This window comes from Bison bison, unplaced genomic scaffold, assembly GCF_000754665.1.
Source record: "Bison bison bison isolate TAMUID 2011002044 unplaced genomic scaffold, Bison_UMD1.0 scf7180017864451, whole genome shotgun sequence".
In the NCBI taxonomy this organism is placed as follows: Eukaryota; Metazoa; Chordata; class Mammalia; order Artiodactyla; family Bovidae; genus Bison; species Bison bison.
In genome coordinates this window covers 8,789,359-8,801,639 of record NW_011495013.1, presented here as the reverse complement: position 1 = coordinate 8,801,639, position 12,281 = coordinate 8,789,359, and the positions used below count along the sequence as shown (strand labels likewise).

General features: G+C 41.9%; 1 protein-coding gene across 3 annotated transcripts in view; it reads right to left on the bottom strand.

The window, feature by feature from the left end:
* DCUN1D4 (DCN1, defective in cullin neddylation 1, domain containing 4) overlaps nucleotides 1-12,281 on the bottom strand; it is a 70,682-nt gene that overhangs the window by 9,481 nt on the left and 48,920 nt on the right. For all 3 annotated transcript variants that reach the window (XM_010858916.1, XM_010858915.1, XM_010858914.1), the window contains one exon: nucleotides 8,234-8,342. In XM_010858916.1, coding sequence (XP_010857218.1) covers nucleotides 8,234-8,342 — 109 coding nt within the window. The remainder of the gene's footprint in view (nucleotides 1-8,233; nucleotides 8,343-12,281) is intronic.

Below are 12,281 nucleotides of genomic sequence, written 5' to 3'. Positions count from 1 at the left end.
TTTTTTTTTAATTACACATTAGAAACAAGCAAAAAGGTCTTAAAACTCATGAGTGCCCTCTCACTGGGAAAAGTGAAACTAAAACAAGATGCTTAGAGAATTTACCCAGCCTAGTTCTCAAATAATAATGTTTGCAAGGCAATTACTTAATTAAGCTCAACTAGTGATACTTCCTTTAAAACATAAAGAAAAACAAAAAAGATCTTTCAACTGGCACAGCTTTTCCCCAGTCATTTTATTTGGTATAGATTCTATTACTGTACTCTTGGAAGATAAGATATTATTTGAAACCTGAGGTTTGTGTGTGTTAGTGGGCTTAGTCGTGTCCAACTCTTTGTGATCCCATGGACTGTAGTCTGCCAGGGTCCTCTGTCCATGGGATTCTCCAGGCAAGAATACTGGAGTGGGTTGCCATTTCTTTCTCCAGGGGATCTTCCCGACCCAAAGATTGAACCCATGTCTCCTGTGTTTGCAGGCAGATTCTTTACTGTCTGAGCCACTACGGCGTTACAAGCACCTGAGTAATGTCAATGAAGAAAAATTCAACCACTATTTCTAATTTTATGGCTAACTTTTATTGAGAACTGAACCAGCAACTGTTTTAAGTGCCTTATACTCAATACTCAAGTAATGCAAGAGGCTATTATTATATGCCTATTACGTGAGGCATTATTATAATCCCCAATTTATAAATAAGGAAACTGAGGCCCAAGAGTTAAATGACTGTCGATAAGAGCTGGGTCTGCACCAGGAGTCTGATTCCAAACCTGAGCATTTCATCGTATCTGCCGCCTTCTCAGCTCTTCAGAGTTCAATTCACTTTACAAACAACTGCTGAGCAAATTCAGCAATAACCAAAGGGTAACCTTAACGGTAAAGCCAACAAGATGTTCACAGGAATGAACCTGGGATTAAATGACCATATATTCTTCTACTTCTGTCCTCACCCATGCCTGCCTTCTGTTTTCCTCATAATTTACAATAAAAGTATAAGAAGTAGTGAAGAGTGTGTGCCCATCTATGTCTGGTATGTTGTGGGTTGTGTGGAGAGGGAAACCAGACAAACACACTGGTTAAGAAATAAGAACTGACTCAAGTTAGAAGAGGAAATGAATCAAATGGTCACAGCAGATCTCAGGTTAAAGTTGGACAGAGTTCTCTGGTAACAGGGTGTTGAACACAAGACCCAACAAAATCTTCCTCAGCAAATCCTATGAGTAACATCCACAACCATTCCACTAGATGGAAGTGACTTAGACATTAGCTCTAACATGTGACCTCCTAGCACCTTCCTGAAACACCTCAAAAACTAAATAAAAGCACAGGCAGTTGGAAAAGTTGGGTGCATCACGGGACAGGCTGTGAGGACTAATTTCTAACAACAGATTAACCATAGCAGGATCACCTCTCAAGAAGGCGGGATTCCCACTAGTACCTTCTGCCTCCACAAAACCCTGCGAGACAACTTCTTAAAGCTTCACTGCAAGGGCTGAAAAGCCAGGACTCGCCCCTAAAGAAATCTCCCATCCTTCTCTTGCTCACTGCCCTTCTTCTCTCTCACCCCCCAAAAGCCCCCTTCTACCCATCCAGAAGCCTCTCTGCCTCAGTCACTCAGAAAGCTCCACTCAGCTCCCATCTCCCCACTGAGCCTAGAAACTTCCCTCAGTCCTCCCCATCATTCTCGCCTTCCTGCACCTAGGCTGTGGGATGCGCTGCTGGAAGGCCTCCCACAGTGGGTCATCAATTCATGGTGTCAACTCTCAGCCAGGCTAAGATGCTGTCGTTCTCAGCGCCTCACTCAGCCCAACATTCACCCTTCTCAGAACCCCAAGAGGCAACTCCATCTGTGGCTTTCAGCACAGTACCTTGTCTTTGCCCCAGAGAATACAGAAAAAGCAAATTTAACTGATATATAAGAACCAGCATCGGAGCAACCAAAAATATCACTCTATTTAGTCTTTTATCTCATTCTCTTTGTCCCATCTTATTCTCACTAGGTCCTTTTAAAGGAATCAAGCCAAAAATGACTGTTTTACTTAAAGGAATCCAGACAACATTTGTTTATAAAATTTATATTAGGGGAAAAAACACTAAGCATAAAAACATTCAAGACAAAATTCCACTTGCAGAAGAACTGGCCATTTCAGCCCAAGTCTCTATCTCCTCCCCTTCCTGAAACAGGACCCCACAGGACAGTGGCAGTTTGAGTCAGGAAGGTGGTGTGGCTCAGGGACAGAGCTCAGGCCCTCATGCTGTCCCCTCCCCTCTGGCCCTCAGTCTCATCATCTGCACAGTGACAAGACTGAACCCAGCGTCCTCCACAGTTTCTTTCAACTCTTAAGTGTCGCAATTCTCTGACATCTGTAAGACTATATGTAAGCTCAAGCCAAAGCAAACTTAGGAGAAAATTAATATAACTTTACAATCAAGTGCTATTTTTAATTGGCTACAAGGTTCTAAGGTGAGGGGGAAAACAAGCATACCCTTAGGACTATAATTTTGGTGGAGAGATGTTAAAAATGGGTATTTTATCTTTTCCTGGTATTTTACTATAGTTTCTTTCCAGGTATATTAAAGGGTGAAGTCAAAGTGTAAGTTGCTCAGCTGTGTCTGACTCTTTGTGACCCCATGGATTATAGCCCACCAGGCTCCTTTGTCCATGGGGATTCTCCAAGCAAGAATACTGGAGTGGGTTGCCATAGCCTCCCCTCCAGGGGATCTTTCCAACCCAAGGATTGTACCAGGGTGTCCTGCATTACAGGCAGATTCTTTATCAACTGAGCCATCAGGGAAGCCCCAAGAATACTGGAGTGGGTTAAAGGGTAATTCAGAAAATTTTAAAAATGCTACTGTGTGGGTCTTTGAGAAAAAGAAATGAGCCCCCCAGTGACACCAGCAAACTGTCTGGAGGTGCTTTCCAGGCTACAGCGAGAGAAGGGGGAACCCAACCCCAGCCCAGTGGAACCCCAACTCACTAAACTGGAAAAGACAGTTTGTGGATTTCAAGGAGGCATATAATTTGTGGGGCAAAATACCAGCGAGGTAGAACTGCACAGAGACCTGGGGACCCACACTGTCTCCCCAGTTGCTGGCTGAGGACTTGTCTTTGCACATGTGAGAGAAAACCGCCTGAGTCGGGGGAGAAAAACACTGGAGAAGAACTTGCAGAAACTCCCGAGCTCACACGGGGCTGGGAACAGCCTGAATTCTCAAAATACACAGGGCTTTGGGTGGAATCATCAGGAGGGTGTTATCTTCCTGGTGGGGTTATGTCATCCCTAGACTGAGGCTGCTCTGGACCAGTCCTTTCAAAGGAACAACATGATTCCAAGTAACTTAAATACATACCAGGAAAAAAATTTTAATCCAACATTAAAAGGAATACAACAAATCCAAGCAACCAACAACCTAAAACACAATACTCAGCATCCAATTAAAAAACAGAAAAAAAAAACTATCAGGAATACAAAGAAGCAGTAAAATATGACCCATAACGAAGATAAAAACTTTAACCAGAGAAAGAAATAAAGACATGACAGATATGACAGAACCACAGCACAATGCTGTTAAAACACCTGTCATAAACACATCCGAGAAGTTTAAGATGGTAGAAGAAAATATTATCAAGATGAGAGAAATGGATATAAAAAGTCACAAACAGAATTTCTAGAGATGAAAAATACAGCATCTGAAATGAAAATATACCAGCTGGGGTGAGCAGAAGAAAAGATTAGGATTAGAAGATACAGTAATAAATATTACCCAAAGGGAAACAAAAAGAGAAAACAAAAACAGAAAAACCTGAACATAGCCTCAGTAGCTTGTGTGACAGTACCAAGCATCTAACACAAGTATAACTGTAGCCCCACAAGGAAGAGAGAGGGAGAACAGGAGAACTACTTGAAGAAATAACAGCTGAGAAATTTCCCAGTTTAATACAAACTGTTTAAGTTCAAAGGCCTAAAAACTCAACAAATCCTAATCAGAGTAAACATAAGGAAATTATGTTGAGGCACACCATAGTCAACTTGCTGAAAATCAGTGAAAAGAGAATAAAAGCAACCAGAGAGAACAAAACAAGACACTATGTTCAAAGGCATTATGAATGACATCAGACTTATCATCAGAAACTCCACAAGGCAGAAGACAATGAGAGCCAGCATGAAAGCGCTAAGAGAAAACACGGTCAACCTAGACATCTTTATCTAGATAAGTACCTTCTAAATTGAAGGCAAAATAAAAGCTTAGAAACTCATCACCAGAAAATCTGTACTATGAGCAATGCTGAAGGAAATTTTTAGGCAGAAGATAAATGATACCAGATAGAAATATGGATCCACACAAAGAGAAGGAAGCACAGACAAGTGGTATATATCTGGGTAAATATAAAAGACATTTTTGGGACTTCCCTGGTGGTCCAGTGGCTAAGACTCTGTGCTCCCCAACACAGGGGCCCAGGTCCAACCCCTGGTCGGGGAACTAGATCCCATATGCTACAGTTAAAAGCCCATATGCCGCAACTAAAGATACTGCATGCTGCAACTAACACCCAGTGCAGTCAAATAAATAATTTTTTTTAAGTTGCTTTTTTAAAAAAAGACATTTTTGCTTATTCAAAGCAAAAATGATATCAATATATGCTATGAACTGAATGTTTGTGTTCCCCACTTCCAAGTGATGGTAATAAGAGGTGGGGCCCTCATACCTGTGGAGAAACTCCCCTAAAACAAAGACTGTAGAGAGCTCCCTCCTCCCTTCCACCACATGAGGTTACAGTGGAGACACATCTACCCTGCCAGCACGATGAGCTTGGACTTTGCAGCCTCCTAAACTGTGAGAAATAAATTTCTGTTATTTATAAGCTTCTGAGTCTCTGGGACTTTGTTAAGCAGCCTAAAGAGGCTAAAACAATATATTGTGAGATGTGTAACACATGTATAAGTAAAATGTGTGACACAGCAGCCTAAAGTACGGAAGGGCAAGATGAAAGTGTACTGTTATAAAGGCTCTTACATTATACACGAAGTGGTATAATATTATTGGAAGATAGACTGAGAATTTAAAGATGTGTACTGTAAAGCCTGATTAATCACAAAAAATAACAGAGATACAGATAAGAAGACAATAGTGGAATGGAATGATAACAATGGAGTCTAAAAAAATCCAAAAGAAGTCATGAAAAGAGGAAAAAAGAAATAAACATAGATGAGACAACAAGGGAAATGAACAGCAATACAGGAGATGTAAACTTAATCATATCAATAAACACATTAAATGCAAATGGTTTAAGCATCTCAGGACATGTACTGGCAGCCCCAACTATGCATATGCTATCTAAAAGAAACCACTTTAAATATAAAGACACAAATAGGTTTATAAAGGATGAAAAAAGACATGGCTATATTTCTATCAGACAAAGTAGACTTCAGAACAAAGAATATTATCAGAGATAAAGAGAGACATTTCATAATGCTAAAAGGTCAATTCTTCAAGAGGACTTAACAATACTACATATATCTAAATCTAGTCTGAAGCCTCAAAATACGGTGAAATGAGAAAAGACACAACAGAAGTAATTACAGTCAGAGAGTCTAATATTCGTCTCTCAGCAAATAATACAACAGTAGGCAGAAATCATTAGGATGCAGAAGACCTGACCACTACTACCAACCAACTTGACCTAACTGACATTTATACAACATTCTACTGAACAGCAACAGAATAGTCATTCTTTGCGGGCACACATAAAATATTCATCACAGCAGACCCATTTGGTCACATTTCAGACCATAAATCTAGCCCCCATACCTGTTAGTGGACTGAGACTACACAGAGCATGTTCTCTGACCATGGCAGAATTAATGATAGATTATGTGGAAAAATCCTAGTAGTTGGCAAATAACACAACACACTTCTACATAATCAATGGGTCTAAAACAATCACAAGGGAAACAGGAAAATATTTTGAACTGAATGCAAATGAATATTTAACACCTCAAAACTTGTGGGATACAGCTAAATAAAACAAATTCAATAACAAATTCATCTTAGGGCATATTTTAGCTGAACTGAATCTATTTGGTAATGATGTGGCTGTTATTCAGCATTACATAACGGGGCTTTACATAATGGGGCTTAATTCACTGATATTTATTGATACTCTCCTTAAAAGGCAAAGATTTTTGCAGGCTGCTACCAGAGATAGAAGAAAGAAAACACGCAGTCCCTTAAACTGTCAGAAAAAATGCAGGCCTGGACCTAAACTCCCAGGCCAAGCTAGAGGGGACATGAGGGCCATGTAAGTGATGATCCTATGTGATGGTGGAGCCAGGCGGCTTGGTCCAGAAGCTGGTGATGGAGCAAGCAGCAGGGATACAGACAAGGCTCAGACAGCGCTTGGCATGACAAAAGGCAGGGGCAGGTGGCAGGTTCAGCAAACAGCTAGTTCATGGTCAGCAGAGCACAGACATCTTGTGGAAGGGGAAGCCTGGATGAGACTGGACTGCAATGGCCTGGGAGAACCTGGAGATGGGACCTGGAGCCAGAGCCTGAGTGTGTAGCCTGAGTAGGTCCTGGACCTACTGCTGAGCAACCAGGGGGCCCGAGTTCACCCCACTCCTTGGTGAAGGAGAACGAAACCATCCCATGCATCACTCAGCTGCTAGGGAAGCAACTGTGATGTCCACACGGTGACTGAAGTGCTATATTCACATGGAGGCGATGGTGCTCATGGCTGAAGGTGGACAAGTGGCCCAAGGCTGCGGGAAGACGGACCAAGCCCTGCTGGTATGAGTGCCTGGTGAGAAGGGAGAGGGCGTGGACAAGAGGCCATGGGAGCAGTGCAGGCCATGAGCCCAGCCTCAACCCCAAGGATGTAGTAGAAGCTCAAGAGAGAGGCAACGGAAGGAGCCTGTGTGACAGACTGAGAAGGGGACAGACAGCCAGGTTGAAGGAAAACTGAGCCCAGTTCTAAAGCAGTGGATATGTGGGGAAATTTCACTCCCAAACAAGGAAGTTAGAAAATACAGTTGTTCTGGTGAAAAGGCAAGATGCTTCTAAACAAAACTTCAGCCATATGATAGGACACTGCTGACTCAGGGAAGAAAAAAATCTTGAGAAGGAAAACATTTAATCCTGGAAACTATGCATCTACTCTAAAAGCATCTGACCAACAACTTCTAGATACAATTATATAAATGCCATTGAGTGAAACACTGCATCTGCGTTTGACAGTATCACTTCTAACATCTATATATTTTCATGCATGTCCTAATTTTATTTGAGGCTGCAAAAATTTCACACGGGAGGACACCACACTGAACTTACTGCTGTGCTGTAGGTGCACCAGATCTCAACAGCAAATAAATTTTTGGCTAAACTAACACAGCCAAAGTGAAGAAAAAGTGAAAAGATCCACATGGTGGATCTTTTCCTTACAAAAAAAAAAAAAAAAACTGTTACTGAGTTCTCTGCTTAAAAAATAGAAATTAAAAAAAATTACCAGTCAAGAAAGCCTAATCGCCGGAACCCACCAAACACACAAACAGAACAGAAAACTACCATCCTGCAATAGAGCATAATCATTATGTACGGGCCGTGGACAGTGAATGAACACAATGCCAAGTGGTGCCTCAGGATTTACTCACTACCTGTGGTGACCAGGCTGAAAAATACAGCTTTATTTCACTCTGGTAGAACCACCATCACAAACTTGGCCTGGTTCACTGTGTGACAAACAAGATGATCATTTTTCAAAATGATGACTAGAAACTACATTTGAATCCTGCCCATTGAAATTAGCTTACATTTGCAATTCAAATGATTTCCAGGTATGATCCAGCACCCCAAGTGAAACTGGCCTCGACCTGACTACCTTATTCCAGGAAACTCAATGGGTGAAGGTTTACTGTTTCGTGAGAAGGAAAAGCTTTTCCAAGCTTACCTAAGAGCTGTTTAGAACAATGTCTATGATGTACCCCTTTACAATTACTTCTAAGCCAATCACATGAGCTATTAAAGGCCTGTCACTAGAGCTTTGTGCTGACATACTACATTCTTGCCCAGACTCAGCTCGGGTGGAAAGTCTATGTGTAGAAGAGAAATTCTAACTAGCATCCTGGGAGTAGCTTACTCAACTTCCTTGCTGTAGCATGTAAAACAAACCTCAAAAGGCAGTGAAAGGGGGGAGGGGGGAGAGAGAGAGAAACATTTGGATAGGATCCAGAGGACTCACCCGTGCAAAGTCAAACGCATATCTGTAAATAAGTTTAAAGTTTGTAGAATCATTTAATAATGATCTTAAGTAATCCAAAGTATTTCTGAGTTTTTCTGTTGTATCACATCTAGAAAAACAGAATAAAGGCAAATTATAACCTGAGTTTTTTCTGACGTGGGGCAGTAATATAAAACACAATCCCAAAAGACAATAAAAACTCTGGAGTTGGAACACGTCCACAATGAGCTTTTTTTCCTATGCTTTTCAAGAAATGTCGAATGTTCGGAAAAGCTGAGGGTCCTGTAGATAAGCACCCCCGTGCCCATTCCCTGGGTCCACCATGAACACTGTCATATCTGTGCTCTCACATACAAGCACTTTTTTCTGTGCCTTTTCAAAGGAAGTTGCCCACATAATTCCACTTTACTCCTAAATGCCTCAATGCCATCATCACTCTTAATATCCTAGAAATGTTAACATGTGACTCACGTGCAGATGTCCCAATCTTCCCCCAGCTCCTGTTTTCCATCAGAGATCCAGTCAAGGCTTATGCACTGCTCTCAGGTGTCTATCTCCTTAGTTTCTAGAAGGCATCCTGCCTTTTTTCTGTCTTTCTTGACAATCTCATTTTTGAAGGGACCAGATTAGTTGTTTTGCAGAATCTCAGTTTGTCAGATAATTTCCCTATGATTACACTTAGATTAAGCACTCATGGTAAGAACACTCCATGCTATGTGCTTCTCCTCCCATGAGGACAGTCCGTTCCATTACTGGTGATACCAAGATGACTCATTTGGTGAAGGTAGTACCCGCCTATCTCCACTTAAAGGTACTCTTGGCCCCTTCTAAATGGTGTGTAACCTCGAGGATGGTACCTTGAGACTGACAATCCTGTTCCTCAACAACCTATCACCAGGTGGGTTCAGCATCTGTTATGATCCCTGCCTAAATCAGTTTTACATTTGAGGATGCAAAATGGTGATTTTTCTAATTCTATCATGCTTTTACACTTATAGGCCGGAACTCTTCTATAAAGAGAGCTCCTCTCACCACCTTTCTTGGTTTCGGACTAAAGGACTTCTGCCTTTTACTCAGGGTTATAATCTGTTACTGTCCTCATTCTTCATGGTGCACAACCGTCCCTCCAGTGTCGTTCTGACACGTCCCCACCATCAGTCTCTGAGCGCATCCTCGCTTTCTGACACAAGATATTCTAGTTCACCTAGACTTGAAATCAGTTATTTCTCCAGGAAGCCCTGGTGATGACAACCTGTTTTCACAGGTAAGTGACACACTGTTTATTTCTCTCGTTCAGTCACTCTGTCGTGTTCAACTCTTTGCAACCCCATGGACTGCAGCACGCCAGGCTTCCCTATCCTTCACCATCTCCCGGAGCTTGCTCAAACTCGTGTCCATTGAGTTGGTGATGCCATCCAACCACCTAGGCCTCTGTCATCCCTTTCTCCTCCTGCCTTCAATCTTTCCTAGCATCAGGGTCTTTTTCTTAAGTAGCATCACAGTCTTTTTCCTAAGTAGACTATTTGGATATTGTTACAAGCTAACTTTCTGTTCCTAATACTAGCCTTTAAAATTGAGAACCAAGAGTCATCATTTTCACTGGCAATATTAAAGATTTTCAATGCTGGATGTGTTTCTCTGTGTTTCCCTATAGAGCTTTTACTTCCTACCAAGTATAGATAATACATATTACAAGTATTAACAATGCAATGATTTTACATACTTTATTAAACCAAAATATAGTTCATTATAGAACACACTGATTTATTTTCAGCACTAAAATTGTGAAATTTCTGCAATTTTTTTGTAGCCATCTACAAAAAGCTTCCCATGATGTACTGAGATGATAAAATATCTAAAAGTCAAAAGTTACAGTAAATGTTTCACATCTGAGTTTACAAGAATTTAGAATATCCTTGATTTCTTTGAAAACTAAAAAAGATTAAAATTAGGCTAACTTTAGAAGTCAGAAAAGGCTTCTTTAAGGGACTGACTTGTAAGGTGAGAGCTGAAAGATAAATGGAAACTAGATGTTTTTGGAGAGGAGGACCTTCTAGATTAAAGGAATAGTATGCATAAAGGTCTAGCAGCATGCCAAGCCTAAAGACTAAAAGAAAATCATGTGACTAGACAGAGTAAAAGGGAATATGGTCCAAAAAGAAGCTGAAAGAGAAGTAGGGCCAGACCATAAAGTTTTTGTGGTCCACAGTGGGGTTTTTTGTTTGTTTGGTGTTTTCTTTTTTGAATACCTAGAAACAATGGAAGCTACCTCCTATCATGAGAGTTACCATGATCAGGCTTCCATCTTGAAAAGCCTACTCCAGATCTCTGTGGAAAAAGGTTAGGAATGGCAGGGCGGGGGAGACACTGAGTGACAGCCTAGTTAGACAGTTAGTGCCAGAACCCATAGGGTTCATGGAGGCTAGAAGGATGCATGAGAAAGCAGTGTGTGGGAACCTGTGAGGCAGGCGTAGGAGCAGAGCTTACTGTGTATTGGGCTCTCTGCTCTACGTTTTGATTTTCTTACCATAGATATATGAGTAATATTTTATTAGTAGTAATATGGGGGAGGAGTAAAGAGAAGGGAAACAGCTAACCCCCAAACACCTAAGACTGGAATTCCCCTCTTCATTTGGAAAAAAGGTTAAGGACCAAAACCACAGGAAAGCGGCCAGATTTGGGCCAGTTGGTTTAGTTTAGTTCTGCCCAGTGAAAGGAAGAAGAGTAGTTGCTTGTTTCAGCAGATCCTAGAGCAGGAACCACTGTAGAGCTGAAAGAAAACAGCGCAGCCGCAAGGTGAACGTGGAGTTTTACAGCGAGCTGCGGAGTCAGTCCAGCCGACACTGGAAAGATGTCCTGACGCTGCAAGACGCACAGAGCCGGTCTGGAGAGTCACACGTAAAATGCCCAAAGCAATCTTTTACTTCCTGTGTCTATTAAAGAGAGGTTAGAGATGATGCTGTCAATAACGAGTTTAGTGTTAGTAGTAGTCGTTTAGTCCTGTCCAACTCGTTGCAACCCTACGGACTGTAGCTCACCAGGCTCCTCTGTCCATAGGATTCTCCAGGCAAGAATACTGGAGTGGGTTGCCATTTCCTTCTCCAAATAAAGAGTTTAATCTCCTTTAAAAGGGGCCTGGTCCCATAGAGCCCGTGGACTAACCCCCACCAGGGATCCAGGCCTCGCTGAGTCACCCTGTCTGAACCGTACGTTGCCATCTAGTGGCCACTCAACAAGGTCATCTGCAGACAGCTCCGTTCCAACAAAGATGTGAAGCAACAGGCTTGGCCTGAGACTTCGAAAAGCAGCCACATCATTCAGCCCATTTCCCCCAGCTTTCCTGTGTACCACATACAAGAATGAGGCAGTCACAGGGTGACAGTGCCGTGCTGCTAAGGGGCATCATATGCCACAAGAAAATATGCACATTTTGTGGAATCACTGCTTATTTGAACTGTGCTGCTGAAACATAGTCAGAAGTAACAAGAATGAGGATAATCTTCAAAGGTTATACACTCAAAGGTAGTTCTTTCTATTACCCAGGAACAGCCTTCATCCCTTCACTCAGTCAGCCCAGAGGTATTTTTCCAGCCCATCATCAGTTCTATGCAGTTAGCTACAAGGCTAACATACTTTTTTGGTTTTGTTTTATTTAGCTTAAATACTCTATAAGCTTAATTCATCAGAGGTAACCTTAAACCCCCATGCTGGAACAAGACAAAAAATAAAACAGTCAATTAAAACAAGAGCTGGGAATTTCCTGGCAGTCCAGTGGTTAGTACTCTGTACTTTCACTGCCTGGGGTATGGGTTCAATCCCTGGTCAGGGAACTAATACCCCACAAGTCACATGGCAGGGCCAAAATAAGAGCTGTGCCTTCTTTAAGAACCATCGCAGGAGCGTGGAGATAAATGTTCTCTTCCCTACCAGCTGCTGTCACTTCTTCCAAGAATCACGAAATACAGCCCTGGAGAGGCCAAGCATGCAGCTCCTCCAGACAGCGTCCAGGAGACTGATTTCTGGGTGCCCCATATTCCATCGCTTCAAC